Below are 25342 nucleotides of genomic sequence, written 5' to 3'. Positions count from 1 at the left end.
TGTGTGTGTAGGGAAGAAGGGGGAGGGAATCAAGCGTGACTGCCCGACAAGTGCAAAGAGAGATGAGCTGACCCTCTGTAAGAGTCTCCGGTCTCCTCAAGGGGCGGCGGGAGGGGAGGGGAGGGAAGAGGAAGGACAGGTCCTAGGCAGCAGGAAGAAATCTAGAGCGCGGATTAGGAAGAAACTCAGAAACTCCGGAGGCCAGGTGGCAGTAAGAAGGCTCCGCCCCCGGCTCCGGTCCCGCCCCCGGCTCCACCTCTTCTCCCTCTTCCCACCCACCCCCAACCGCAGCTCATCCTCGAGGGCGGAGAGAGGTGGCATTTGAGTCCTCCGGTATCCCAGCAGGCAGTGCAGCTTAGAGACGCTGACAAAGGACCGGAGGAGCAGTCGCAGCTGCTTTCCGAGGAGCCGGTGTTGCCGAGGTGAGTCCCCCCCCCCCCGTCCCGTCACCCACTTCCTCCGACTTCGGGAAGACGTGGAAGTTACGTTGGCGCGAGACCCCGCGCAAAGAATGAGCCGTACCCAACCCCCGGGCTTGGCTCTGCGACTGACGGCGGGGCTCCGCGGCGCCGGGATGCGGGTGGGAGGTGGGAGCGGGCAGATGGAGTCCTTTCTGCCCCTTCTCTGACTGTCAGCTGCCCGGCCGCCCGCGGATCCCGGCTCCGGGGTCGGGCCGGCCAGTGTGTGCCTTTTTCGTGCCCGGGCGGAGGCAGCAGGCTCGGGATCCTCCCGGTGCCTGCCCAGCAGAGTTCGGTTGCCCCGGGGATGCGACTCCAGGGACAACTCTTTGGCGGATGTTTCGAGGAGGGCTGCGGAAGGGAGGTTGACTCCCCATTCGGGGTGACACCGACCTCGCCCTAACTCCTCCTTCCCCCCCACCCAGTCGGTCTCCCCCAGCGAGCAACTGGAAGGAAATCGATGGGGCCGGAGCGAGGCGTCCCGGGATGGCCGGAGGGAGGTGAAAGTGGGGTGGCGAGGCAGGGAGGGAGAGCGAACGCCTTCGTGGAATAGTGACGGGGGGCGGTAGTGGAAGGGGTACGTGGCCTGCATCCGTCCCCTTTCCTGGACCTCCGCACGGATCCTGATGGTTGCACCAGCTGCTCGGCTGTAAACAGGCTCACATGACCGGTTTCACATGGAGCCGGCCGGTGTGGGGACGAAGGCTGGAAAGGCTGGGCCCCAGTCAGGTGGAGCTGAAGTCCTAGAACGGACCGTTTGATACTCCCTCTCCTGCCCTCCAGCCCTTAATCAATGTTCTGCGGTTTCGAAGTAACTGACATCTGCCCTCTCCGGACTGAAGTTGCATTTCTGCCCGAGTAGAGTCTAAGAGACCTCACAGCGGGGAGCGAGAGGGCAAATAATAAAAACGGTCCCGATTGTTGACCTCTGAGGGGAATCAGAGATGGACGCAGACCTGGAAAATGGGATCCTTTGGATCTTGCCTAAAAAGCAGCCCTGTTCTATCGGAATGCATTGCGTTCTTAATGTGAATTCCAGACAGAAGGGGAAAAGTCTACTTTTTCAGCCAGGGCACACCTGGAATTTAATGCATTCTTGATGATGAAAACCGTGTCCACATTTCCTTTAAGTGCTTGGAAATCTGCCTGTAAAATGCTATATACAGGCTACTGACCAGGGAGTGAACACCAACTTTTAGATTACATACATATTTGATAGAAAGCAGTGGGAAGTTTGGAAAACAGGAAACGGGGCCAAAATGTGCCTTTCAAATTGTTCACGTCTACATACCCAAACGGCATACAAGATCAAACTAGTTTCTGAAGCATTTCTAGAGCTCTCAAAAATACGAGGTTTACTCAAATACCAGGATGTTGGAAAATCTGGAGTTTCTCAAGTCTGTAAGGGGTAGTGGTGATAGATTCCCTTTACATGTAATATGTAATTGGATGTAATGGACAACATTCAGTGCAAAGTTACCCCTTGGTAGGCAAAGACAGAAAACAGAACAGGTAGCTTATAAAAGAATGCATGTTTCTCTCCTTGAATTGTTCATGCACATTTTCTTCCCCAATTTTTAATTTTTTTCTCCTGAAGTTTTGACATTTAACTCTAGTTTCTGAAAACGAGAAACTACAAGAAAAGCTTCCCCATCCTCTAATAGCCCAATAAAGTAAGTAATTTGCTACTCTTCGTTTTCTGTTTTTAAAACGTTTAAGATGGAAAATAGAGGAATTTTATTTATTTATTTATTTTTAATTTTTTTTTCAACTTTTATTTATTTTTGGGACAGAGAGAGACAGAGCATGAACGGGCGAGGGGCAGAGAGAGAGGGAGACACAGACTCGGAAACAGGCTCCAGGCTCTGAGCCATCAGCCCAGAGCCTGACGCGGGGCTCAAACTCACGGACCGCGAGATCGTGACCTGGCTGAAGTCGGACGCTTAACCGACTGCGCCACCCAGGCGCCCCAAGGAATTTTAAATGTTGCCTAAAATTTACACGAACCGATTATCCATCCGTGTTGCTCTGAATCTTGTTTTGCCACCTTGTAGTATTCTGGAAAAGCTTGCCCTACAATAAATAGATGAAGTGATTTGCTCTTTGAGGCCCTCTGTTTCCTCATCTATAGTATGAAAGTTTTGTTTTAATCTCCAGGGTGCCTGATTGCTCTCAACTTCCATAAAACAGTGCAGTTTTTGATCGGGAACTATTCTTGGACAAAATAAGTTGGTCAAATAAGCCAAGATATTGATATCAGCTGGAAAACATACGGTACATAATGAGAGGTATCCAGAGTCCTAGTAGAAATAGGAATTGTGCTCAAATTCTCATTAGGTAAATTAGCCATGTGGGTTGTCCCTCTCACCTCTCGATCAGGAAATGGAAGATTTAGCCTCAGCTAAATCCTGCCTCCAAAGTTAGAAATAACAGGTACACCCGACTTTCTTGACCTTCCGGGCATAGTACAAAGTGATTCTTTCATTCATTCCAGCTTCTTCCTGAATTAAGTGGACTGTGTGATCAGTGATGAAGTTAGGATGAAAAGAAGGCTCTAGCAGGGTCTCACCTCGTCCGTGCCTTGGTTGGTTCGATCACCGGAACCGATGCCTACTTTCAGCTTTTCAGCGCTTGAAATTTAATTTTGCCAGCATATCCAGAAATTGTCAGTCAGTCTCCAGGATTGGATTCACACTAACCAAACTCACAAGAGATTTTTATGTTACTATGAATGCCAGTTTACTGACTTCCAGTGAGAAGTCAAACTGCCCAGCTGACCGGAAGACTCGTGTGGAAGCCAGGGCACCGTTTGTTTTTGCCACTGGAAACACAGACATTGCGCTCCACCTCCCCTTTTGCTAGGGACCGTGTGGAACACTTCTTTCAGGACACGCCTAGTGAGTGGTTGATACCTCCGGCAAGGCTGCAGCTTTTATCTAAAAACCATTTCAGTCACACCTTTGTATGGATATATCCTCGGCACCTGATTGAATCTGGGCCACCCGTAAAAGATCTCTAAACTCTGTTTCCTCTCCATTCCTACTGCCTTCATCTGGGCCCTCGTCTCTTCATGTCACATTCAAGCGTTGTTTGTATTTTCAAGCGTTGTTTGTATTTTCCTGTAACTACTCCGGAGTTGGGAGCCGTGCTTGCCCCGGCGGCGGCAACCGGTGCTCCTGCTTGAGATCTTACCCAGGCAGTTCTCTGCTGCAAACCCGTCAGAGCACCTTCTCATCGCCTGCAGCGTGGTTCTCGAAGCGCGGCCTGCGTCAGAATCATCCAGAGGGCTTGTGAAAGCGCAGGTGACCGGGCCCCACCTCCAGAGCTTCTGGGTCAGTAGGTCTAGCTTGGGACCCAAGAATTTGCCTTGTTAACGAGATCCCGGGTGAAGCTGCTGCCGGTCCAGTACCACATGTTGACAACCACGGGCATCCAGGATCAAGTCTACACCCCCGAACGTGGCTTACAGGATTTTTCACCATCCCTTGCCACTCCCCCATACATGCTATTTTTTAACCACACGCAGTGCCAGAGCTTCATCTTAAGAGTCCCTTTCGTGCTTCGACACATGTTCTTCCGGGAACTCACCCCCCCCCCTCCACTCCCACTGCAAACTCCTATTTAAGGCACACCGTCACTTTCTTTAGGCCCCTAGAGCTTTTTAATCCACCGGCATTTTAACGCGGTCACATGATACCCTAATTACTATGTATATCTGGTTTTTGTGCTAGACGGAGTTTTTCGAGGGTGGAGATCGTGTTTCCATCCTTGCTCCACCTTCCCTAGCACAGTGCCTAGCGTATAATAAGTGCTCAGTTAATGGTCCTTGAATGACTTTGTGACTCTAAAACCTTGGAGAGTGCCGTAGGTAGCAACATAGGTATTTCATATAACGAAGTAATTAATGTGGATTAATAGGGATTTCGCTTTGAGAATTGCACATACATCTCGAAATAACGGAAGATCTTGAGATCTTGTAAAACAAAGGTTGGAAATAACTAGTTTAAGAAAAATGTGTTTCTTTAAAAAAATGTGTATTCATTTTTGAGAGAGCGTGAGCAGGGGAGGGGCAGGGGTGGGGGGACAGGGGATCTGTAGTGGGGTCTTGGCCGACAGCAGCGAGCCCCATGCGGGGCTTGAACTCGCGAACCACGAGACCATGACCTGAGCTGAAGTTGGATGCTCAACTGACTGAGCCACCCAGGCGCCCCTAAGAAAAATATTTTTAAAAAGATGCTACTGGAGGGCATCTTTATTTTTTTTTAATCTTAAAACATACACTACTCAACTTTTACAGTATATAGACTGCTGTGAAGTCTTACTTCGGTAAGACCTCAAAGTACGTGGAAAACCTAGAAAATGTGTAAAAACCAAATAGCCTAATATTTGTACAATGAACCATTTAACCTATAGTGAACAGCAGAACAGTGCCTGTGAAACACCTGACTTCAGGAATGTACCAGCCCTTAAAAATCCTAACAGACAGTACTGGAAATTTAAAGAGGAAGAGAGCCGAGTCGATGAAATGGGAAGGAAGAAGCGGTTTTAACACTGGCGAGACTAGAGCAAAAGAACTCACTGCTCTTAACTGTTTAGTATTTAGCTGGCCACTGGCAGGCCTGCACCAAATATGGCAGAAGGAGATAGTTCCTGTGCCCAGATAAAAGGGAGCGGGCCCAGGGGTGGAGCCAGAACCCTGATCAGAGTAAACACGAGAGCCGGAGAGAGGGGGTCCGTAGCTGGTACACTGGAGCCAAGCAGACGGGTCACTTCACTTGTTTCTGGGGAAGTCTGCTTCAGGTTATCCTTAACCATTTCAAACCTCAACCCACTTTCTGCACAAGAATCCCCAAGGGCCACTTACTCCATTTGATTTTCTCACAGCCTCCCGTGTCCCCCCAAAAAGGGGGGGGTGCAAATGACACTATGCCTTTAAAGTGGTTTCTGTCTGCAATCTCCATTTTGAGTCTGTAGTGGGCAAAGGTTTGGAAATTCCCACTTCTCTCCGAGTCTTCTCTTTTCCTTCTGGTCAATTGAAAGGGAGGAAAACAGAAAAAAAAAAAAAATCACACTGTGGGGGGTGCCGGTCTCCCTGGACTGATAGTGGAGAGTATGCGAGGACTTTATGTGTTTAGACTTTTGTGTGAGTGTGTGTGTGTGTGAGAGAGAGAGAGAGAGAGACAGAGAGGGAGGGAGAGAGAGAGTAGTTTACAAACTGGTCACAAGGTGGTGTACAGGCATCGGATTTTCTTTCAGATTTTCGTTCATGGTCGTATCCCTGTGCCTTTGTACAGAGGAAAAGGACAAGGCCGTTCCTGCATCGCCAGCTGCCAGCTGCACTGTCTCCCCGTAAGGCTGGGGCTCTTCGGGAACCTAGGCGGCCACTGAGGAGCCAGGGCTGATGACAAGGGAGAGGGGCAGGAGAGCGGGCGGGAGGTGTGGGGAGAGACAGCTGGGAGCGCGTGTTCTCTGTCTCTCACCTGAACCCCTGGCAAGCAGCCACCATAGATTTACTGCTCCCTTAACTGGGATCCTTTCCCTGTCTTTTATGGACAAAGTGCGCTCAGCTGTGAGGTACAGGAATGTTCCTTGATGGGGGAGACTGTTATCCGTAGACGCCCGTAGGCAAAGCTGCTAAGTGCCCGAGGTTGGGTCCATGTAGGATGCCCCCAAACCCAAGCCGACAAAAACCCCACAGAAACACAATATGGCATTATGCTTGAAGTCTGGGCCGTCAGAAGTAATCCACACAAAGCCAATGTCAGGATATGCCACGAATACAGTAAGCACAGTAAAAGATCACGTGACAAAATCAGTGAGCTCTGTATAGATCAGGGACGTAGAGGGGAGACCACAAAGGGGAAATCTGAAGTAGGCTTTGAAGAATGCAGAACATTTTGGTGTCCAGAGAGGAAGAATAAAATAAACCTTGGGTACCCATGCCCTAGTGAATAGCTACTGACAGCTGTAACTGTTCTTTCATAACCCGGAAAAGAAAGCATGCTCAACTTAGTAAGTGAAATCGGCTCTCGGTTTCTTTGTAAAACTGAAAAGGAAACACACACACATCAGGACTTGAATTTGGGATCCTCCTTTTGAGAGCTCTTCTCTCCTGGAAAAGCAGGGAGATTTTGTAGAGATGAGGGCACCTGTGACAGTGAGCGCACCGGAGGCAGGACTTTGGGAATGAGACCCAGAGGAGATGGTTACTGTACAGGGAAGTGTGGGTCTGAGGACCAGAGATTCGCCACCAGTACCCTGTGCAACCTCGGGTAAGTCCCTTAACTCTCCTGGGCGCGCTCTCCTCTTGGGTCAAATGAGAAGGGCTGAGAGCTGACATTCTTTGACTTGGTGTGTCTTTGATTTGGGGAAAGCGACCTCAACCGATCTGTAGCGAGGCTTTACCGGCTTTAGTATATCATCTCTCCCCAGAATTTTTGCACTTTATCATTTTGCGATATGGACAGAAGCAAAGAGAAAGCGTTAGTCTCTGGAAAACCATCAGTTAGAGGCAGGTGTTAGGCTTCATTATGTTTGTTGGCAAAGTCTCTAACGTTGCCCTTGGTGACCTGGTGCTAATTCCTCTCCGGTTTCCATTGGTTGGAGTTCGGGAGGCAATTTATATCTTAGCCAAGGTACGTGCGAAATGGGAACGGGGCTACAAAAAAGAAATAATAAAGTGCTAAAGCCAACGAAACACTTCTTTTCTTTAATGGTGACTGGGGGATAGACAGCCTATTCATAATTCATGGGAAAAGGTGTACGTATCCAACTCGTAGAGAGAAAGCTTCGAAATGAGAAGGATAAGAATTCTGAGCCATTATGGAGAGCTAGCAAAACTTGCGCTCCGACGTATGCCAGTGAACCTCCCCCTAGGGTTAGAAGCAAGAGTTTAGTGCTTGTTCTGTGTGGTTAACTCTGACTTCCCAGTCAGATTTATAAAGCGTGTCCTACTCCTGTGTAACAGAACGTTGCACGTTTTCCTCAGGTTGCCAGCCATCTTAAACCTTTGTTTTTCTCACTGTGATGTGTTTCTGTTGCATATAAAATCATTTTAGGGGCGCCTGGATGGCTCAGTCGGTTGAGCGTCCGACTTCGGCTCAGGTCATGATCTCGCGGTCTGTGAGTTCGAGCCCCGCCTCGGGCTCTGTGCTGACAGCTCGGAGCCTGGAACCTGTTTCAGATTCTATGTCTCCCTCTCTCTCTGCCCCTCCCCCGCTCATGCTCTGTCTCTCTCTGTCAAAAAATAAACATCAAAAAAAATTTAAAAAAATTATTTTAAAGAATTGCAGTCGTTGTATTTAACAGTTGAGGGCTTTCAGCGTTATTAAAGGATCATGAATTGGAAAACGCAGTTAACGGGGATTTGTCACACACTGTTTCTAAATTCCTTCTTGAGTTTCAACACTGGCACCTTTTCCGAATTAGGCCCTGGTAGAGTGGTTGTTTAATTCGAGTTTTAATTTAATTTAATATAACTAAATCTAATTTTCTTTTATTTATTTTTTATTTTAGGGAGAGAGTGAGCACACTCAGGGCGGAGGGAGGAAGGGACCGAGAGAGAGAGAGAGACAGAGAGACAGAGAGACAGAGAGAGGCAGAGAGAGAGAGAGACCGAGAGAAGGAGAATGAGAATGAATGACTCTCAGGCAGGTTCCATGCTCAGTGCAGAGCCTGATGTGGGGGCTCAGTCCCGCAACCCTGGGATCGTGACCCAAGCTGAAATCAAGAGTCGGATGCTTAACCGACTGAGCCACCCAGGCGTCCCCTCAAATTTTTGTTTTAAACTTTTGAATAGGTATTCAAGGGTTCAGAATTCAAAAGGTACAAAAAGTCATCCAGAGAAAACTTCCCCTCCAACCCTGTCCCCAGCCACTCAGTTTGTCTCTCCAGGGGCCGCCCTGGCTATCCTTCCACAGATACTTGACCCATGGCCAGGAAATGTCCCTCTACCACACAAGCGGCAGCATACTCTATACTCTGCATCGTGCCTTGCTTTCCCCACCTAACACTACCCTTGAAGATCAGTCCATATCCACACTACACAAAGAGCTTTCTCCTCTTTTTTTAAAAAGTTTTTTTAATGTTTATTTATTTTTGAGAGACAGAGCGCGAGCAGGGGAGGGGCAGAGAGAGAGGGAGACGCAGAATCCGAAGCGGGCTCCAGGCTCCGAGCTGTCAGCACAGAACCTGACGTGGGGCTCGATCGAACTCAGGGACCGTGAGATCACGACCTGAGCCGACGTTGGACACTTGACCGCCTGAGCCACCCAGGCGCCCCAAGAGCTGCCTCTTCTTAACAGACGCCTCGTATCCCAATGATTGGCTGTATCATACTTTATTTTATGAATCCCCTATTAATGGACAGTTGGGCTGTTTCCAGTCTTTTACTATTGACGACAGCTAGCCCTTACTGAGTGTTGGGCTTTGTTCTGTGTGCTTCACATAAATTATTTAATCCTCAGTACTGAGGATTAAAAAACCTCCACATGCATAATTTCACACAAGAGGAATATTTATGGTGGATAAATTCCTAGAAGCAGAGTCTCTAGCACCAAGGACATGTGCGTTCATTTTTTACCAGCTATAGTCAGTGAGCCAGTTTATAGCCCTGTCAGCAATGTTAAGAGCGTGCCTGGTTGCTTCCACCATGTGCTATCAAACTTTTTAAAAAATATTTTTTAAATGTTTATTTATTTATTTTGAAAGAAAGAGCGAGAGAGCATGTACGCACGAGCAGGGGAGGGGCAGAGAGAGGGAGAGAGGATCCCAAGCAGGCTCTGTGCTGCCAGCAGCGTGGGATCGAGCCCCGCATTGGGGATCGTGAGATCGTGACCTGAGCCGAAATTAAGAGTCAGATGCTTAACTGACTGAGCTACCCAGGCACCCCTCAAACTTTTTGATTTTTGCCAATCTGACAAGTAATAACATGTGTTTCAGTATAGCTTTAGTTTGTATTTCTCTTGTGAGTGAAGTTACATGGCCTTTGGTAAGTTTAAAAACAATTTGTGTCTTTCTTTCTTTCTTTCTTTCTTTCTTTCTTTCTTTCTTTCTTTCTTTCGAGAGGGCTCAAGTAAGTGAGGGGCAGAGAGAGAAAAGAGAGAGACACAGAAGCAGGGCTCACCCAAAGTGGGGCTTGTGTTCACCTGATGTGGGACTCGAACTCCTGAATTATGAGATCATGACCTGAGCTGAAATCAGATGTTTAACAGACTGAGCCACCCAGCACCCAGTATGTCAGTTTCTATAAAATGTTGTAGCATTTGCTCATTTTTATAGAGTGCTTTTTCATAGTGATTTATATTTCCTCTACATACAGTAGGGGAGTTAGACATGGCCTGTGATTGAAAATGTTCTTTTGGCTTTGCTTAAAAGTTTTCTTGTCTTGCAGTGTTTTAAGAGTTTTTATACAGTTGAATTTATCAATATATTTTGGTTTCTGGTTGTTAGAAAGCCTCAGATTATATAAAAAAAATGACCCATGGTTTCTGGTGTTTTATGGTTTTATTTTTCTACATTTAAAACTTGGATCCATTTGGAGTTTACCCTAATAAAATTTTAGAATTTTACAAGGTGTTAGGAATAAATTCAACTATTTTCCTCCCCCTAGTTGGATTCCTGGTTTTACCAACATTTATCGACTAACCTATTTTCCATAAATCAGAGGCCATCCCACCTTTTACCATAAGCGAAATTGTCATCTTAACATAGTTTCAGAATGAGATGTTGAATATTATTTAGCGAGGGCAAACTTGTTTGTTCTGTTTCTAATAGCCAAGCTTACTAAGCAAGTGATAGAGCTAATTATTTTCTGTCAAAAACAATATGCCAGACTTCTGAGAGCACATTATCCAAATAGAAACGTGTATGGCTCTTAGCAGACAGAAAAGTCGTGAAAGAAAAGACAGAAAGTCGTGGCAAGTAAAAACTCAAAATTAGAATGATTTCGCCAGATGTTCTTCAGAATGATCTTACTTTTATTGTATTACAACGGACAGTTTGGTAGAGTGGAGACGCCGGACTGAGGGCAGGAAGCCTGCTGACTTTATTGTCTCTGTCTAGTCTCTTCCTCATTTAATAACCCCAGCAAACACTTAGAACATTGCCTGGCCTACAGTAAGTGCTAAAAGCATTGCATGTATTAATTAATTCAGTATGTGTAACTAATAAAAAGTTTGTAATCTGTTATGAATTATACACATATTAAATGTTATTACTAATAGAAATGTCAATAGGCCCTTTCAGCTTGGTCAAAAAAACCCCAAACCCAAAACCACCCCACAGCTGTCATGAGCTACATGTGTGCCACAAAGTATAAGGATAAGTCAAATGATGATCCGGGAAAGCTTGGAGATTATGACCTTCCCAATGTTGTCCCTCACCTCCGCATTTCTGTGACTTGGCATAGGCCGTTCCCTAGGTCAGAGAGCCTTTCCTACCTGTGGCCCCCACCCTCCCCCCAGACACAGAAGTATATATCTTTTTTTTCTTTAGGAACTACCTCAAATGTCGTCCCTTGGCCCCTCTTCCAGGAAGACTAACTCAGGTAGTCTTGTAAATGCCTAGCACTTTTATATAGAGTGGTATGCCTCATGACAGGGGTAGATTAAATATTGTTCCATCAGTTAGACTCGAGTCTTTTGAGGTCAGGGCGCTCTGTGTATCTCTGCACAGCCCCTGACATAGTTGCTGGCTTATAACAGGTGTTCAACTGAAAGGAAAGAATAAAAACGTGTATCCATGATTACACAGTATCTTCCTTGATGAAAGTTAGAAAGGCCTCAGGCAGAATCAGCACACAGGCCCCTGATAGCTGGTAAAACCAAACAGCTTAATCTTCTGTTCTATTTCTCTTTGACTGTGTGGGAACCTGAACGCAAAGTAGTAAGTGGTGTATGGCCTATTTTAAAGGTATGCTCTACCGAGTGAAAAATCAGACATTTCCTGTGATCGCGTCGTTCCAGCTTCTGCATTTTCAAAAGCCACATTCTTAGGATGGTAGCTAACTCGGAACGTTGTTGATTAAAATTAGCCCGAGAAACAAACACAGAAACATCACACACACCAGACCGTCAGACTTCTGCCAGCCACAACTATTCAGAACATACTCGAGAACCCCAGAAGGAATCCAAAAGGTCTCTAAGTTGGAAGCAAATAGTTCTCACGAAGCCTGTGTACTTGACGTAGGAGGGGAGGCACAGTGCCACTTGCATGCCACAGCCTATTTACTGACTTTGAATTTTCACAGAAGACTCCCAAGGACTCCTTAACAAGTCTGGATATTCAGCTTCCTTTCAAGACATTTTTGCTTGTCTTGGGTTTTCGGTAGAAAAAAGATGAAAAGAACTCTTCCACCCATGCGGCCAGAAAGCACTAACTAAAGCATGGTCGAAATGAGTGTGAAAGTAAGTCTCATGTTTTTCTCCCACAAATCACGGAAACTTCCTTTGTTTTATACTTTTTAGTCTTTAAGAAGTCTGGTTAGCTCACATAAAGTCAGTTGTGACAATACTTGATTTATTCTTTTTTAGAGAAGTTTGTTTATTTAAGAGGGAGTGCGAGCAGGGGAGGGGCAGAGAGAGAGGGAGAAAAAGAGAGCGAAAGAGAGAGGGAGGGAGAATTTCAGACAGGCTCCATGCTGAGCGTGGAGCCTGACATGGGGTTCAGTCCCACAACCCTGGGATCGTGACCTGAGCCAAAATCCAGGGTCGGATGCTCAACCGACCGAGCCACTCAGGCGCCCCTGATTTATTCCACTTCTTAAGAAATCCGAGGTTTTAAAAGAGTGCTGTCCGTGATCGCACCTCTTTCTTTGAAAGAGGGTGATTAATTTGAGGTAGAAACACTTCTTTATTCTAGCATTTATGTAATTTATCATAGGTTGAAATCTTGAATGTGAAGGAGTGTGTGTAAATTTCTTTGCATAGTTTGGTACTAAGCGTATAAGTAGGCCAAGAGGAAAAGTCAAAAGGTATCTTTAAAATGATTTGGGGACCTATTTTAATGCAAGCTGAACATGCTTTTTTGTGGAGGGACAACAAATGAAAACAGGTATCATTCGATTTCCTTCTCTCTTCTTCTCTTTCTAGATTGCCAAAATGCTTTGGAGTTTTTAACTAACTGACTTAAGAAAAGTCCAAAATAGATTTGAGACTGTAAAAACAGAAGCTGCAGCAAGGGGGATTCAGTGCCAATGCATCAACAAAAAAGACAGCCAGAGTTAGTGGAAGGAAATCTTCCTGTTTTTGTGTTTCCCACGGAGCTAATATTTTATGCAGATGACCAGTCAACACATAAGCAAGTGTTGACTCTGTATAATCCCTATGAGTTTGCCTTAAAGTTCAAAGGTGAGTCTCCCAGGTCTATTTCATGGAGTTTTAACTAGTCCCTACTAATTTTTTACTTGTAGAAACTAATTTTTAAAAAACACTAATGGCCATTGTGACTTTTTCTTTCAGTTTTGTGTACTACTCCAAATAAGTATGTTGTCGTCGATGCTGCAGGTGCAGTAAAGCCTCAGTGTTGTGTGGATATGTAAGTCGAAATCACTTCCCGGTAACATGTTTTAAGTGTGTTCATATTTATGTGTTTAACTTGAAAAGGCTCTCGTCCTGAAGCCGTTCCCACATAGGCATTTGATATATTTTGAATTTCTGCTGGAAGTTTTAGTCTCAAAATTCTTAAGAAGTCCCTAAGATTCCAAACGGGTTGACCAAATACTTAATAGTATTTCATGGTGTTGGAGCTGATATGTGTGTTACTACTTCCACGAGCATTTCCTCATTGTTGTGCTTTTAGTCAGAGCAGGGTCATTTATGAAGGTAAACTTCTGACTTATTCTTTTAAATTTCTCTAGCTGTAATAGGGAATTTAGCTTTCTTCGGAACATCCTATTATAGCGGCATTTGGGAAACGAATAACACTACGTTCACAGAACGATGGTAATGTGAGTTCATCTGAAATGATTCAGCTAATAAGCCTGGAAGTTAATCTATACACACAGGAAGGAAGTGTGTGACTGCTCATCTGTGAAAGGTTATCTGAGCTCTTCCAGATAATTTCGTCTTAGGGTGTCAGATAAATGATTATTTGTTCAAGCTGTTCATATTTAATTTTCACTTTGGAGCCAGTGGTGACCAGATGGATCCATTGACCAGCTCTTTAAAAAAAATTTTTTTTTAATGTTTTATTTATTTTTGACAGAGAGGGGGAGAGAGAGAGAGAGAGCGCGCGCGCGCGCGAGCATGAGCGGGGGAGGGGCAGAGAGAGAGGGAGACACAGAATCCGAAGCAGGCGCCAGGCTCCGAGCTGTCAGCCCAGAGCCCGACGCGGGGCTCGAACTCGTGAACCACGAGATCGTGACCTGAGCTGAAGTCGGACACTCAACCGACTGAGCCACCCAGGCGCCCCGCCATTGACCAGCTCTTAATTTAAGCTACCGAGTAAACCATATTTGTTTAAATCTTCCATGAGAATGAGAAGCACACGTGTTTTTTGTCCGAACACATTTTCATCCTCTCCTGTCTGTAAGATGATATATCTTTAGAGGACGTGTTTTCACAGGTTTCTTTTGATTTTCATTCAATACACAATAAGCAAAGGACTACTCCAAAGAAATGTAGTCTCTTGCCAAATAAATGTGTTATCTTTGACCTAATCGGTTTGTGTTCTCTATTAACAACAAAGCAAAATAAATGGAATTGCAGATAACTCTCATAAAAATTGAAGTGCTTTAGACTCTTTTCAGAGGAACACGGAAGTGCGTTGTCAGCCTTCTGGTTAGCCTTCTGGTTGACAGTGGTCATACTGGGTTATTTACTTATTCAATTGCTTGTTTTTACCTGTGTGCATAGACTTGCAATTCTGAGTCTAGGTGAGGTTTGTTACGTGAATGATAAGTGTCAGTAGAAGTCGATGAGACTTTTGTGAGGAAGAAACCATCTTACATATGTCCTATTTAGTAACTTTTGCTGCCCACAGATATCAAGGGGAAAAAAATGCCATTGCTAAAAGGAATTTTCTTTACCTATGTTTTCTTTTACTTCAGACTTTAAAAACATTTTTTACATTTACTTATTTATTTTGAGAGAGAGAGCGAGCAAGTGGGGTGGGGGCAGAGAGAAGGGAGAGAGAGAATCTCAAGCAGCCTTTTCAGCGCAGAGCCGGATGCGGGGCTCGAACTCACAAACTGTGAGGTCACGACCTGAGCCGAAATCAAGAGACCGATGCTTAACCAACTGAGCCACCCAGGCACCCCACTTAAGAGTTTTATTCTATGTTGCAGAGTATGTGTTCTCATCAGAGATTTTATTAAAACATTTTTTTAAGTTTATTCATTTTGAGAGAGTGAGAGATTGCACAGCACGAGCGGGGGAGGGGCAGAGAGAGAGGGAGAGAGGGAATCCCAAGCAGGCTCTGCGCTGTCAGCGCACAGAGCCCGACACAGGGCTCAGTCTCATGAACTGTGAGATCATGACCTGAGCCAAAATCCAGAGTTGGACCCTTAACCGACTGAGCCACCCAGGCGCCCTGTGTTTGCATCGAGTATTTTAGAACCACCCATTTCCTTTTGGTCTATGCTGTGATTTTGTTTTAACATCATTAGCCAATTTCTGTATTTGAGTATTTGGGTATAAGTCAGTTAATGTTCTCTTGTATGAAATCTCTGGCTGAATTCCGTTTGACAGGCCCCCAGAAACCTAAACAGCATTTATTTTTTAATGTTTTCAGTGTGATTCGTCATAGAGACGTTCGATCCTGTCACTATGGTGTAACGGACAAATTCCGTCTCCAAGTTTCCGAGCAAAGCCAGAGGAAGGCTTTAGGAAGGAAAGAGGTTGTGGCTACTCTTCTCCCGTCTGCAAAAGAACAACAAAAGGAAGAAGAGGAAAAAAGGATAAAGGAACATTTAACTGAAAGTTTATTTTTTGAGCAGTCCTTTCAACCAGGTAGTCTTGGTTTGCTTTGAAAGCCCTTTGGAGGTCTTATGCATGTCTAACTTGAAAACAGGGAGCTAAGAATCATTACTAGAAAAATGATCTGCCCCCTTAAACCTAATTAACTACTTCCAAACCGAACTTAGAGATCTGGTACCCTAACGTCAAGCAAGAGGCCTCGAGCTAGCCTTGAAACAGGGAGAAAGCGTCTCGGCAGCAGCCGAGGCCGTCAGGACAGGGTTGCCATGGCCTTTTACATGTGTGTGGCCTGAGAATGCAGCTACCGCGCTCAATGGGGCTAGCGCAATTTGGCAGTTACATACTTTTGTTTCTGTGACTTTCCCGTATCCTTTCTCATTTAATTAGTTCGAAGAAGGAGAGAGATTGTGTTTGGCAATAGGCCAAGCTTGGTGCACCGCTCATATTATTTTGAAAAAAAAAAAAAAATCTCATTAAAGTTGAAGTTAATTAAACTAAGTAGATTATAATATCCCCTGTGGGCTATTAATTGAATCCCTCTCCATTCCTCATTTCCTTCCAGCTTAGATATTCAGAAGCGTTATGATATATTCTTTCAACATTGACACTATCCTCATATTCAACTCTTTGGACGTCAGTCCTCCTCCCTCTTAACTTCTCATTATCTTCTTCCAACCCTATTATAAGAGGAGGAAGATAAAATTTTCCATAGAAAAACATGGAAACTTTTTGATAGTGATAGATGAATGTGATAGCAGCTGTCCTTGAAATTGCAACATTATCTATGAGGAATTAAAAACAAATCTGCTTGTCAGTACATTAATTCACAGATCCCTATCAGTTTGTTCATCCTAGAGTGTTTATTTGGATACCACAGGGAGTAATGCCTCTTTGATTTACTGTAGGCAAGAGTCTTCTCTGTCCATGCAGGCAGCGCCCAGATTTTCTGCTGTACCAAGACCAGGGACTAGGTAGCAGCCAGGACCAGATTTTCAGCTTTTGAAGCTGAAAGAGAACCTCTGGTAAATGTCGCTTTGATCTCCGATCAGTATTGCGAAGTTGACTTATAAATATTTATGAAATGCAAGATTCCCCCTGTAAAATGCCTTCTGTAGAATAAGAAGAGTCATATAATGAGTGTTTGTTTTTTGAGGTTAAATTCATAAATGCATAATTGGCTCATTTCTGTTTTTAACAGACCAGTTTATTTTATTAAAAAACATTTTTTTTTGGTGCTTATTTATTTTTTGGGGAGAGAGAAAGACCAGAGCACAAGCAGAGGAGGGGCAGAGAGAGAGGGAGGCACAGAATGCAAAGCAGGCTCCAGGCTCTGAGCTGTCAACACAGAGCCCGACATGAGGCTTGAACTCACAAACCGTGAGATCATGACCTGAGCCGAAGTCAGGTGCTCAACCGACTGAGCCACCCAGGTCCCCAACAGACCAGTTTGATAGCCAAAAAACATAAGGGTTAAAAGTTCAGTTTTATCTATCTATCTATCTATCTATCTATCTATCTATCTGTCTGTCTGTCTTTCGATAGATAGATATTTCCTTTAGTTTAAAATTTATTACAGTTCTGGTGAAAATCATCCTAAAAGGTTAAGTAATTACAGCGTGTATTAATTGAGCATTTTATTCTTATTTTACTTTGATAATGATCCTTTGGTATCTGAAGTGTATTAGGAAATTCTTCTAATTGTGAAATCAAAGTAGGTAAATGAATGAGGTGATTTCTGTTTTGAAAACAAAACAAAAAAAAACCTTTCTAAGCCAGCCATGTCGGGAAGCTGAAGGAAGGCAAGCACCTTACTTGTCTCATTGACCGTCATGTCCTCGGCACCTAGCACAGTGCCCGGCACAGGGTAGTTACACAGGAAGTGTGTACGTGGCCTTCACTAGGAGGCCTGGACTTCTCATCTGGCAGGGGCTGTTGGCTTGGTTTTCTTTGTCTTACAAGGTTTCCATGGCTCTCGCCAGTCTTCAGAGCAAAGGGGATACCGCAGTAGAGCCCCATATGAAGTCCTGACCGAGCTGTCCAGTTAGCGAGTAGTTACCCCAATGTTTCTAATGTGGCAGGAAACCAAGTAAAGTTTTCTTCTCTAATAGAGTATAAGGGTGACTGATGGAGTCTATGTTGACAAAGTAGTATTTGTCGCTTCTCCTGTTTATTAAATTCATAGTAAATTATGTCTGGTTTCCAGTATGTAGAATTCTACACTTTTTCATTGAGTTTCTCTAAACCGAAATGTTGAAACGAATCGAGATGGTTTGGGGGGAGGTTTTGAACTGTCCTTATTTTTGCACAGCTTTGGCTCAGAAAGATGTTTATTAGACATATTACAAGGGCAACAACGTTGTGAGCCTCCGCGAACCAGCCAGAAAATGGTCAAAGGCTAGATCATGGAAGATTTGGGTTTTATAAATGTTATCGAAAGGCAGTAAAAATGAGAAATGTCTTCTCGAGTTGATTGTACTAGAAAAGACATAGCAGTAACAAATTCAAAAAGGAAGACAGCACCTACAGTCCCACACACTTCACAGATCTGCTTATGTAAGTGTTCCGTGTTACTTTCCAGACCTCGTCTATGTGCGTGAATACACTCATACATACATTTTTTTCATTTAACAGAAATTTAAGAGAAACCCGCAAAGCATACTTTTACAAACGACCACAGCCCAGGTTTATTAGGAAGATGTTTTGAAAAGATGCAGCTGAACCTTAGTGAGTCTGTCTTAATGATATTACTAATGAACTGCCCTGTCTATGCAGTGTTTGAGTCCGTGCCCTCTGGCTTAAGAAAATTACAGTCGTCATTACTGTTTGTAACAGTGAAAGACTGAAAATGACCTAAAAGTCCATCGATTGGGGGTTGATTAAATTATGAGCGTTCATGAGATGGGATGCCAGGCAGGCATTTATTTACAAGGATCTGATAGAATGATCGATGGTTATACATTGACCTACTAAGAGGCTCAAATATATTTCTGAGAGGAAAAAACAGTTATAGAACACTGTGTATATTATGGTCTCATTTATGTTAAAAAAAAGTTTTTACATGTTTATATGGGTATTTGTAAAATCCAAAAGGATCTATATCAAGCCTTAACCGTGTTCCCTCTGGGGGGATGGGACCGGTCAGGAAACTGTTTTCTCCATCTCTGTAAAACCTTTGCAACAATCTTGTAGTTTCAGCAAAAAAGCAATTTCCCTTTTGAAAGATTTCAAGCATCTATGCAAATGTCTTTGGAATTTTTCTAAATACTAAAAGTTCCTTGAGATGATCTTTATTGTGGGTTTGTAGCCAGCAGTGTAGTTTTCACAAACAAATGTTTTCCTTGAAAGCCTATCTCTGCAGCAGATATAAAGATATTTCATTTATTAACTAACATAAGACTTGTTTTTCGGTATTTATGCTATGGTTTCATCTCAAGCAGTGATCACTACAAAATCTGAATTTGTTTTCACCTGTGTGGCTTTGGCAAGGCTCCATTAAACTTCATGCAACAGCTAAGGTGTTAATAATTTAGAAAAGCTGCATTTAATAATAAAATGAGCAGCGTTATTTCATTAATAAAACACCAGATGGTGTTGCTGTTGGCTATTCCTTTTAATGAAAGAAGGGTGGTGCGAAAAGCTAGATGACAGAATGTACTGTTACTGGGTTTCTTAAAAATATGGCCATGAATATTGTACACATACAGCCAGAACTGTCGAATAGCAGGCCTGATCGTGTTTTTTTTTTTTTTTTTTAATTTTATTTGATCGTGGTAAGAACACTTAACACGGGATCTGCCCTACTCACACATTTTTAAGTGCACGATACAGTAGCGTTAACTATAGGCACAATGTTGTACGGCAGATCTCTAGAACTTACTCATTTTACTTTATGCCCATGATTAGCATCTCCCATTTTAAACACACACCCCCCAGTCCCTGGCAACCACCGTCCTACTCTCCGATTCTGAGTTCGGCTCTTTTAGACACTTCACGTGAGTGGAATCATGCAGTATTTGTCCTTCTGTGACTGGTTTATTTCATTTAGCGGGATACTTGCCAGATACTGCTTTTGCTTTCTTCTTGGCTGTAAATGGGGTAGAGCAGAGGACAAGAATCTTCACAGGTAGCTTTAAAACACTCAAGTAGTGCCTTTCTGCTGCTTTAAACATTTTCAAAAACGGGAGCAGGATGCTACAGTTATTAGGACCACACTTGTCTGGAGACCTACCTAAGATGCTCTCAAAAGGCAGTGCGCTCCAAAATGGAGTAGACACAAGAAATACATTGGGGTGAAACTGATTAGGGTGAGGTTGGGGGCGGGGTAAGAATGGTGACCTTTCGGCAGGAGCTCGCTACCTCATAATGCCACTTCACCACTCTATTCTGTAATGGCCCAGCAGTTATGGGCTTCCAGATAAGTCCAGCAGATAGGTCCCCATGGAATGGAAATGTTGGGGAAAGAGAGAAGTCAGACAGAACCAGAATCCTGGTGAGTGGTGGGCAGTTTATGTGAACCAACTTTGGTCTTAAGTCCTTTTCAAACAAGCAGGCTCGGGGATTTTTGTCTTTTTACAGAAAACAGAACTGTCTCTTCAGGACCTAGTTTACTAACTGTCTTCCTGGGAGTGGTGTGCATTGCGGCTTTGATGCTTCCTACGCTGGGGGATGTGGAATCGCTGGTGCCTCTCTACCTCCACTTAAGTGTGAATCAAAAATTAGTGGCTGCTTATATCTTAGGTAAGTGTTTGGAGGATGCATTTGGGTCCTATGTGTGGGCTCAGAGGTGGCGGTGGTGCTGACACCTGTTTAATTTTTTATTTATTTATTTATTTATTTATTTTTAGAAAAACAGGTAAGATTGCTTCAAAAGCATGTGTTGAGGTGTTGAGGTAACGTGCACTTTAAGATTTAATTTTTGGCTTTCACTGAGTTCTTTTTTTTTTTTGAAGGTCATTTATTTAAGTAATCTCTACACCCAACGTGGGGCTCGAACTCATGACCCCAAGATCAGGAGTCGCCCGCTCTTGTGACTGAGCCAGCCAGGTGCCCCTACAATTAGTTCTTTGTAGCCTATTGATCTAGCACCTAATACTGTATTCAGTTATCTTCATTTTGCTGACTTTCAATGGTATAAGACATGTAAAAGATGTAAAATGCATGTAGTCCACGATCCAGCATTTCTACTTCTAGGAATTGATTGTAGGGAATCACCTCGACATAGTGCATACAGTGACCTAGGTGAACACTGCAGCCTTGTCGAACCTCGTGAGCCTTTCTCTTTAAGCCCGTTCCCATATTTCCTGTTAAATTATTCTTTCAGCCATCCTAGCTTGAAATCTTACAATTCCCTTAACCGAACAGTTACTCAGTACCTGCCATGTGTCAGGGATCAGGGTTCTGGTGATGACAGACCCTGCCTTCGTGGTCTCCTGGCACCTCTTCTGAGACGCCAAGTCTTCAGTATTCTTTCAGTATTCCTTGGAATGCTCTTCTTTTTTTTTTTTTTTTTTAATTTTTAAAAAAATTTTTTAGAGAGCACAGGTGAGCAGCGGGTAGGGCAGGGGGAGAGAGAGAGAATCCTAAGCAGACTCCATGCTCAGCATGGAACCCGGTGCGGGGCTCGATCCTACAGCCCTGGGATCGTGACCTGAGCTGAAATCAAGAGTTGGATGGACGCTCAGCCGACTGAGTCACCCAGGCGCCCCCTTGTCTCTTTTTTTTTTTAATTGAAAAATTGTCTTCTAAATATGACACCCCACCTTCTGTCTGTGTCCCTTCTCTTCCTATTCTCCCCCCCCCACACACCCTTGCCCTTTATTTTCTCCCAAATGCTCCATCACATTGCTGTTAGACCGATTTCCCTTCTGGTCTGGTTTTACGGCCACCACTCCCTACTGAGGAGCCTTCAGTGGTTCCCCAAGTCCATAGGAAGAAGTAGGAGTCCACAGTTTGGCATCTAAGGCTCTCCACACTCTGTGACTTCTCTGAGCTAATCTTGTCTAGCTGATTCCCTGGATAAATCCTGGATCGGAGCCTGTTGGATTATTTATTGATTCCCCGAAAAGCTCATTCTGAGAGTCCGCTCAACCTCCTTGTGCTCGCTCTTGCCATCTTCCCTCACCTGAAATGCCCGCCGATCGCATTCTCCTTTATCATTCCTGTCAGTCTTTTAGGCTTATTTCAGCTTTACCTTTTGGGGCACCTTTTCCGACTGCCCTGGTCCTATGCAATTATTCTCCTTCTCTGGACTTTATCACTCACTTTTTTTCCTTATGCCACTTACTTAGGACTGAGCATATTCTTCTGTTATTACATTTTTATGGTTTTACGCATGGAGTCTCTTCAAAAGAGACAGGCCAAACAGGAATACTATGCTTCTGTCTCTTTGTGGTCCTAGAGCCCCGGGATGGGCTCGGAATGTGTTTGTCGATGAAGTTGGCGGGCTTTACTGATACTTGAAAATGCCGTGTCTGCTATTGTGGCTGATGTGACTGGATAAAGCGGGAGGTATTTTTGATGGTTAAAAAATTAGCTATGGCCAGACATTAGTGATTTAATTAAATCTGTCCAGTGACTGCCCATTGCTATAAATTGGATTTCTTGTGTATAATATCAACTGTTCACACTGACTTTGAATTCTTGGTAGAGTGCCTGTCCATGTGCTGTATTTTATTTGCTCATTGGGGCCTAAACAATTACTTATTGAATGGAAGATTATGTAAAATGCACGGCTTTAACTTTTCTTCAATTTTTTTCTTTCAGGTCTTATCACAATGGCCATACTTAGAACATGAGCAAGGAATTCAGTTGACTTCTGAAGTAAATTTATCTTGCAAATATGAATGTGGACTGCCTTTTATCTCTTTCACTCCATTACCATGCTACAAACTATTGAGTGATTTACAATAATTGCAAATGTATAATTGCAAACGTATAATATATATTTTAAATTACTCTATAATTTTATTTGAAGGACTCTAGCACATTATGATACAGACAGCAAGGATGCCTCTGAATTACGCCTAGGAAATTATTTGAAAAAATTCTTTTTATATCTAAACCGATTATGCAAAAGACTTTAACCATCTGTTATTTTTCTCATCTTTTTTTCTCATTTACTTTGATTAAGGTCGTATGTCCTTCACAGTTAAAGGCCTGAAAGAGCAAACTGACCAGCTTAAATGTAAAATGACATTTCCTAACTACAAACATCAATGTTCCTATGTAAATTATACCTTGTCCTCTCATTATAAACAGTTGCCATGGTGTTTCTAAAATAAGTTTCACGGTTAATGTGTGGAGGGCACCAAGAGAAAAAGCATAAAGTGCTGAGGGATCATGCTTATCCTATCCTAGGATCTCACAGGAGACCAGACATATTTCATTCATCTGGTGAACTACAGCACAGGTTGTGGTCCAGACACAAAGCATGTGGGGGTTTTTGCAACCCTCAGAATTAGGGTGACTTCTCTATTTGGCCTAAGAATTCTAAAGGAAGGTAGGCATTTGTTTAGTTAATTGGTTCACCCTGGCTTTACCTCTGGATAATGCTTTCTGTTAACAGGAGGAAAAAATCACTTTATCATTTCTTCCTAGCCCTGTGCCTGACTGTAAGCAACTAGCCCAGTCTGGGGTTACCAGATGCCGGGTGGTTTATATGGAGATGTTTTTCACCTTTAAACTCCAAGCCAAGTATACAAAATCCTTGATACGTGTCTATTTTATAACAGTCACGGAGATATTTTTTAAGTTTGTATTTATTAAAACAACTTTACCAAAAAAAAAAAAGCCCCTAAAGCACAACTATTTACATTTCTTTGTAGCGTCTCTGATCTTTAACCATATATATGCAGTTTGAACTGTTCTTATCATAATAACTGATCTTTTGACTTAGGGTTTGTTTTTTTTTAAGTTTATTTATTTATTGCGAGAGAGAGTGTGCACGTGAGCAGGGGAGGGGCAGAGAGGGAGAAAGAGAATCCGGAGCAGGCTCCGTGCTGTCAGCGCAGAGCCCAACGCGGGGCTCGAACCCACGAACTGTGAGATCATGACCTGAGCCGAAATCAAGAGTCGGACACTTAACCAGCTGAGCCACCCAGGCGCCCCTTGACTTAGGATTTTTATCTGAGAGCACAATGCCTTGAGTCTCTTGAAAATCATCTTTCAGATCTTTTTACAGAACAAACTTCTGCACCTGCTACTGTAGTATTCTCAAGGAATGTACATAAACACAAAATGTATGCCTGAGGTTGGTTTTTGCAGGAAATAGTACTTTGCTTCTAAAGTAAAAGCTACGTATACTCTTTCAGAGAAAATCTTCACTGTTTAACCATTTGGGGAAGATAAATCATTAAATGGATCATGTCTGGACATTGTGTAATGACTGAAAAGCACATAAATGTAATCTATTTTGAACTTTGTAAAAAAATTATGTTTGGAGGCTATCCTTGTTTCTCTGTCCCTTTCAAGTCCTCTGTGTGTATGTGTGTGTGTGCACGTGTGTGCATCCGCGCATGCGTGCGTCTGTGTGCAAGCGCACACGTGTGTGTGAGATAACCCGTTGTAAAGGACAAAAATTACTTTTAAAAAATAAAAGAAAATGGAGACCTCCTGAGTTTCACATTGACTTCCACATTTTATTTGAGTTACCTCTGAGGAACTCAGTTTTAGTCTCCTGTTTCCTAAAGCTGTCTCCTATTCCCGCGAGTTAAATAGGAAAAAGAAGGAGTGAGATATGTGAGCTAAAATGTATTAAGTTTCTTAATTTGCCAAGGGAATTAATTTGTTTAGATTTTTTTAATAGGTAAGAGTCACATGCTTCAAAAATCAACTATAAAAAGGTATACAGGGGCGTCTGGCTGGTTCAGTCAGTGGGGCATGTGACTCTTGATCTGGGGGTTGGGAGTTCAAGCCCCGCCTTGAGTATAGAGATTACTCAAAGGTGTACAGTAAAAAATCACTAGTCGCCATCCCTGTCCATCCCATCCCTTGTCCCCTCGGCTCCTTTCAAGTGACCACTGTTGTGTAAATATGCTTCCACCGTTTCTTTATCCAAATACATTTCTTGTGTGGCTTACAGCGTAATTCACTTATGGTATTTTTGCCATGTAAACCTTATCCTAGGGTAGTTGAATTTATGAATCTTTTATGGCTTCTGGATTTTGAATTGTAGAAAACCCCGGACCATTCCAAAGTGCCAAATCATGGATACACACACAAACACCAGTTTGAAGATCTAATGAGAATAATCCATTTAGAGTAACAAAAAAACTTAAAAAACCCTAGGTTTAAACTTAAAGTCCATAATCTTTTATAAGGCAAACTAAAAGACACTCCTGGTAAAACCAAGACTAGAACAAGTAGAAAGACATCTTTTTGTTCTTGGACATACAGTGTTGACATGAAAATTTCCCTTGTTTGTAAGTTACATAAATTTAACATGGTTCCAGTAAGAATACCAAGAGGTTTTAGTATCTCTTTTTTCCCCAGACAAGTTGATTCTAGATTCATATGGAGAAGTAGGCACAGCTAGGAAAACTTCTGAAAGAAGATTAATGGGAGAAATTCCGCCAGAAATTAAAACATTTATATAACCCCCATAATTCTAGCTGTGGCACTGGGCCATGAAGAGAGCAATCGAAAAGAATTGCAAGTACAGAAATAGACCCAAATACATCTAGGAATTTAGTATATGCTAGAAGTGTCATCCCCAAACAGAAAAATAACACACTGGTCAATAAATGGCATGAAAGCAACTAGAATGATGCATTCCACCAAGATAAACCAAATGGATCAAAGATTTGAATGTAAAAAAAAAACAACCATAAAGGTGCTAGGTCACCATGTGGGGGAATTCATTCCTTTATCATCTTGGAAGGGGGTTATTTTTGAAGACTAAATCTGTAACCAATGTCTTTCGTAGGCAGCTTTCCTCCTCTCTTTAGTGTGTCCTTTCCCAGTTTTGTAGAA

The 25342-nt window shown here is 43.3% G+C and overlaps 2 protein-coding genes across 7 annotated transcripts in view; one reads left to right on the top strand and one right to left on the bottom strand.

Moving 5' to 3' along the window:
• The window catches only part of LOC106988539 (P2R1A-PPP2R2A-interacting phosphatase regulator 1-like), a 102317-nt gene that overhangs the window by 2896 nt on the left and 74079 nt on the right, over nucleotides 1–25342 (bottom strand). The window contains exon 12 of one of the 3 annotated variants that reach the window (XM_053201711.1): nucleotides 16369–16482. The exons of the other annotated variants lie outside the window; for them this stretch is intronic. Coding sequence (XP_053057686.1) covers nucleotide 16482 — 1 coding nt within the window. The 3' untranslated portion in view covers nucleotides 16369–16481. Of the gene's footprint in view, nucleotides 1–16368; nucleotides 16483–25342 lie in introns of those variants that run through there. 3 annotated transcript variants of the gene reach the window in all.
• MOSPD1 (motile sperm domain containing 1) lies at nucleotides 292–24010 on the top strand. 4 transcript variants are annotated; one of them, XM_027054356.2, is made up of 6 exons: nucleotides 292–422; nucleotides 12548–12805; nucleotides 12917–12992; nucleotides 15189–15406; nucleotides 19949–20110; nucleotides 22136–23993. In XM_027054356.2, the coding sequence occupies exons 2-6, from the start codon at nucleotides 12652–12654 to the stop codon at nucleotides 22165–22167; spliced, it is 642 nt and encodes a 213-aa protein (XP_026910157.1). In that variant the 5' UTR covers nucleotides 292–422; nucleotides 12548–12651; the 3' UTR covers nucleotides 22168–23993. The 4 variants fall into 4 exon arrangements, with proteins under 4 accessions (XP_026910157.1, XP_053057689.1, XP_014942469.1 ...); XM_053201714.1 differs by lacking the exon at nucleotides 292–422 and adding an exon at nucleotides 2257–3790 and having other exon boundaries at nucleotides 22136–24010; XM_015086983.3 differs by lacking the exon at nucleotides 292–422 and adding an exon at nucleotides 4684–6240 and having other exon boundaries at nucleotides 22136–24010.

This window comes from Acinonyx jubatus, chromosome X, assembly GCF_027475565.1.
Source record: "Acinonyx jubatus isolate Ajub_Pintada_27869175 chromosome X, VMU_Ajub_asm_v1.0, whole genome shotgun sequence".
NCBI classification, from domain to species: Eukaryota; Metazoa; Chordata; class Mammalia; order Carnivora; family Felidae; genus Acinonyx; species Acinonyx jubatus.
The sequence above is the reverse complement of the archived record's forward strand: the minus strand, read 5'-3'. Positions and strand labels throughout refer to the sequence as shown.

What these genes read in the sequence shown, in the direction of transcription:
- MOSPD1 (XM_053201714.1), top strand. Translation starts at nt 12,652, where the DNA reads ATGCATCAACAAAAAAGACAGCCAGAGTTAGTGGAAGGAAATCTTCCT. An exon ending in GTTTGCCTTAAAGTTCAAAG is followed by an intron (nt 12,806 to 12,916) that starts GTGAGTCTCCCA and finishes TTTTTCTTTCAG; the next exon opens with TTTTGTGTACTACTCCAAAT. An exon ending in AGTGGCTGCTTATATCTTAG is followed by an intron (nt 20,111 to 22,135) that starts GTAAGTGTTTGG and finishes TTTTTCTTTCAG; the next exon opens with GTCTTATCACAATGGCCATA.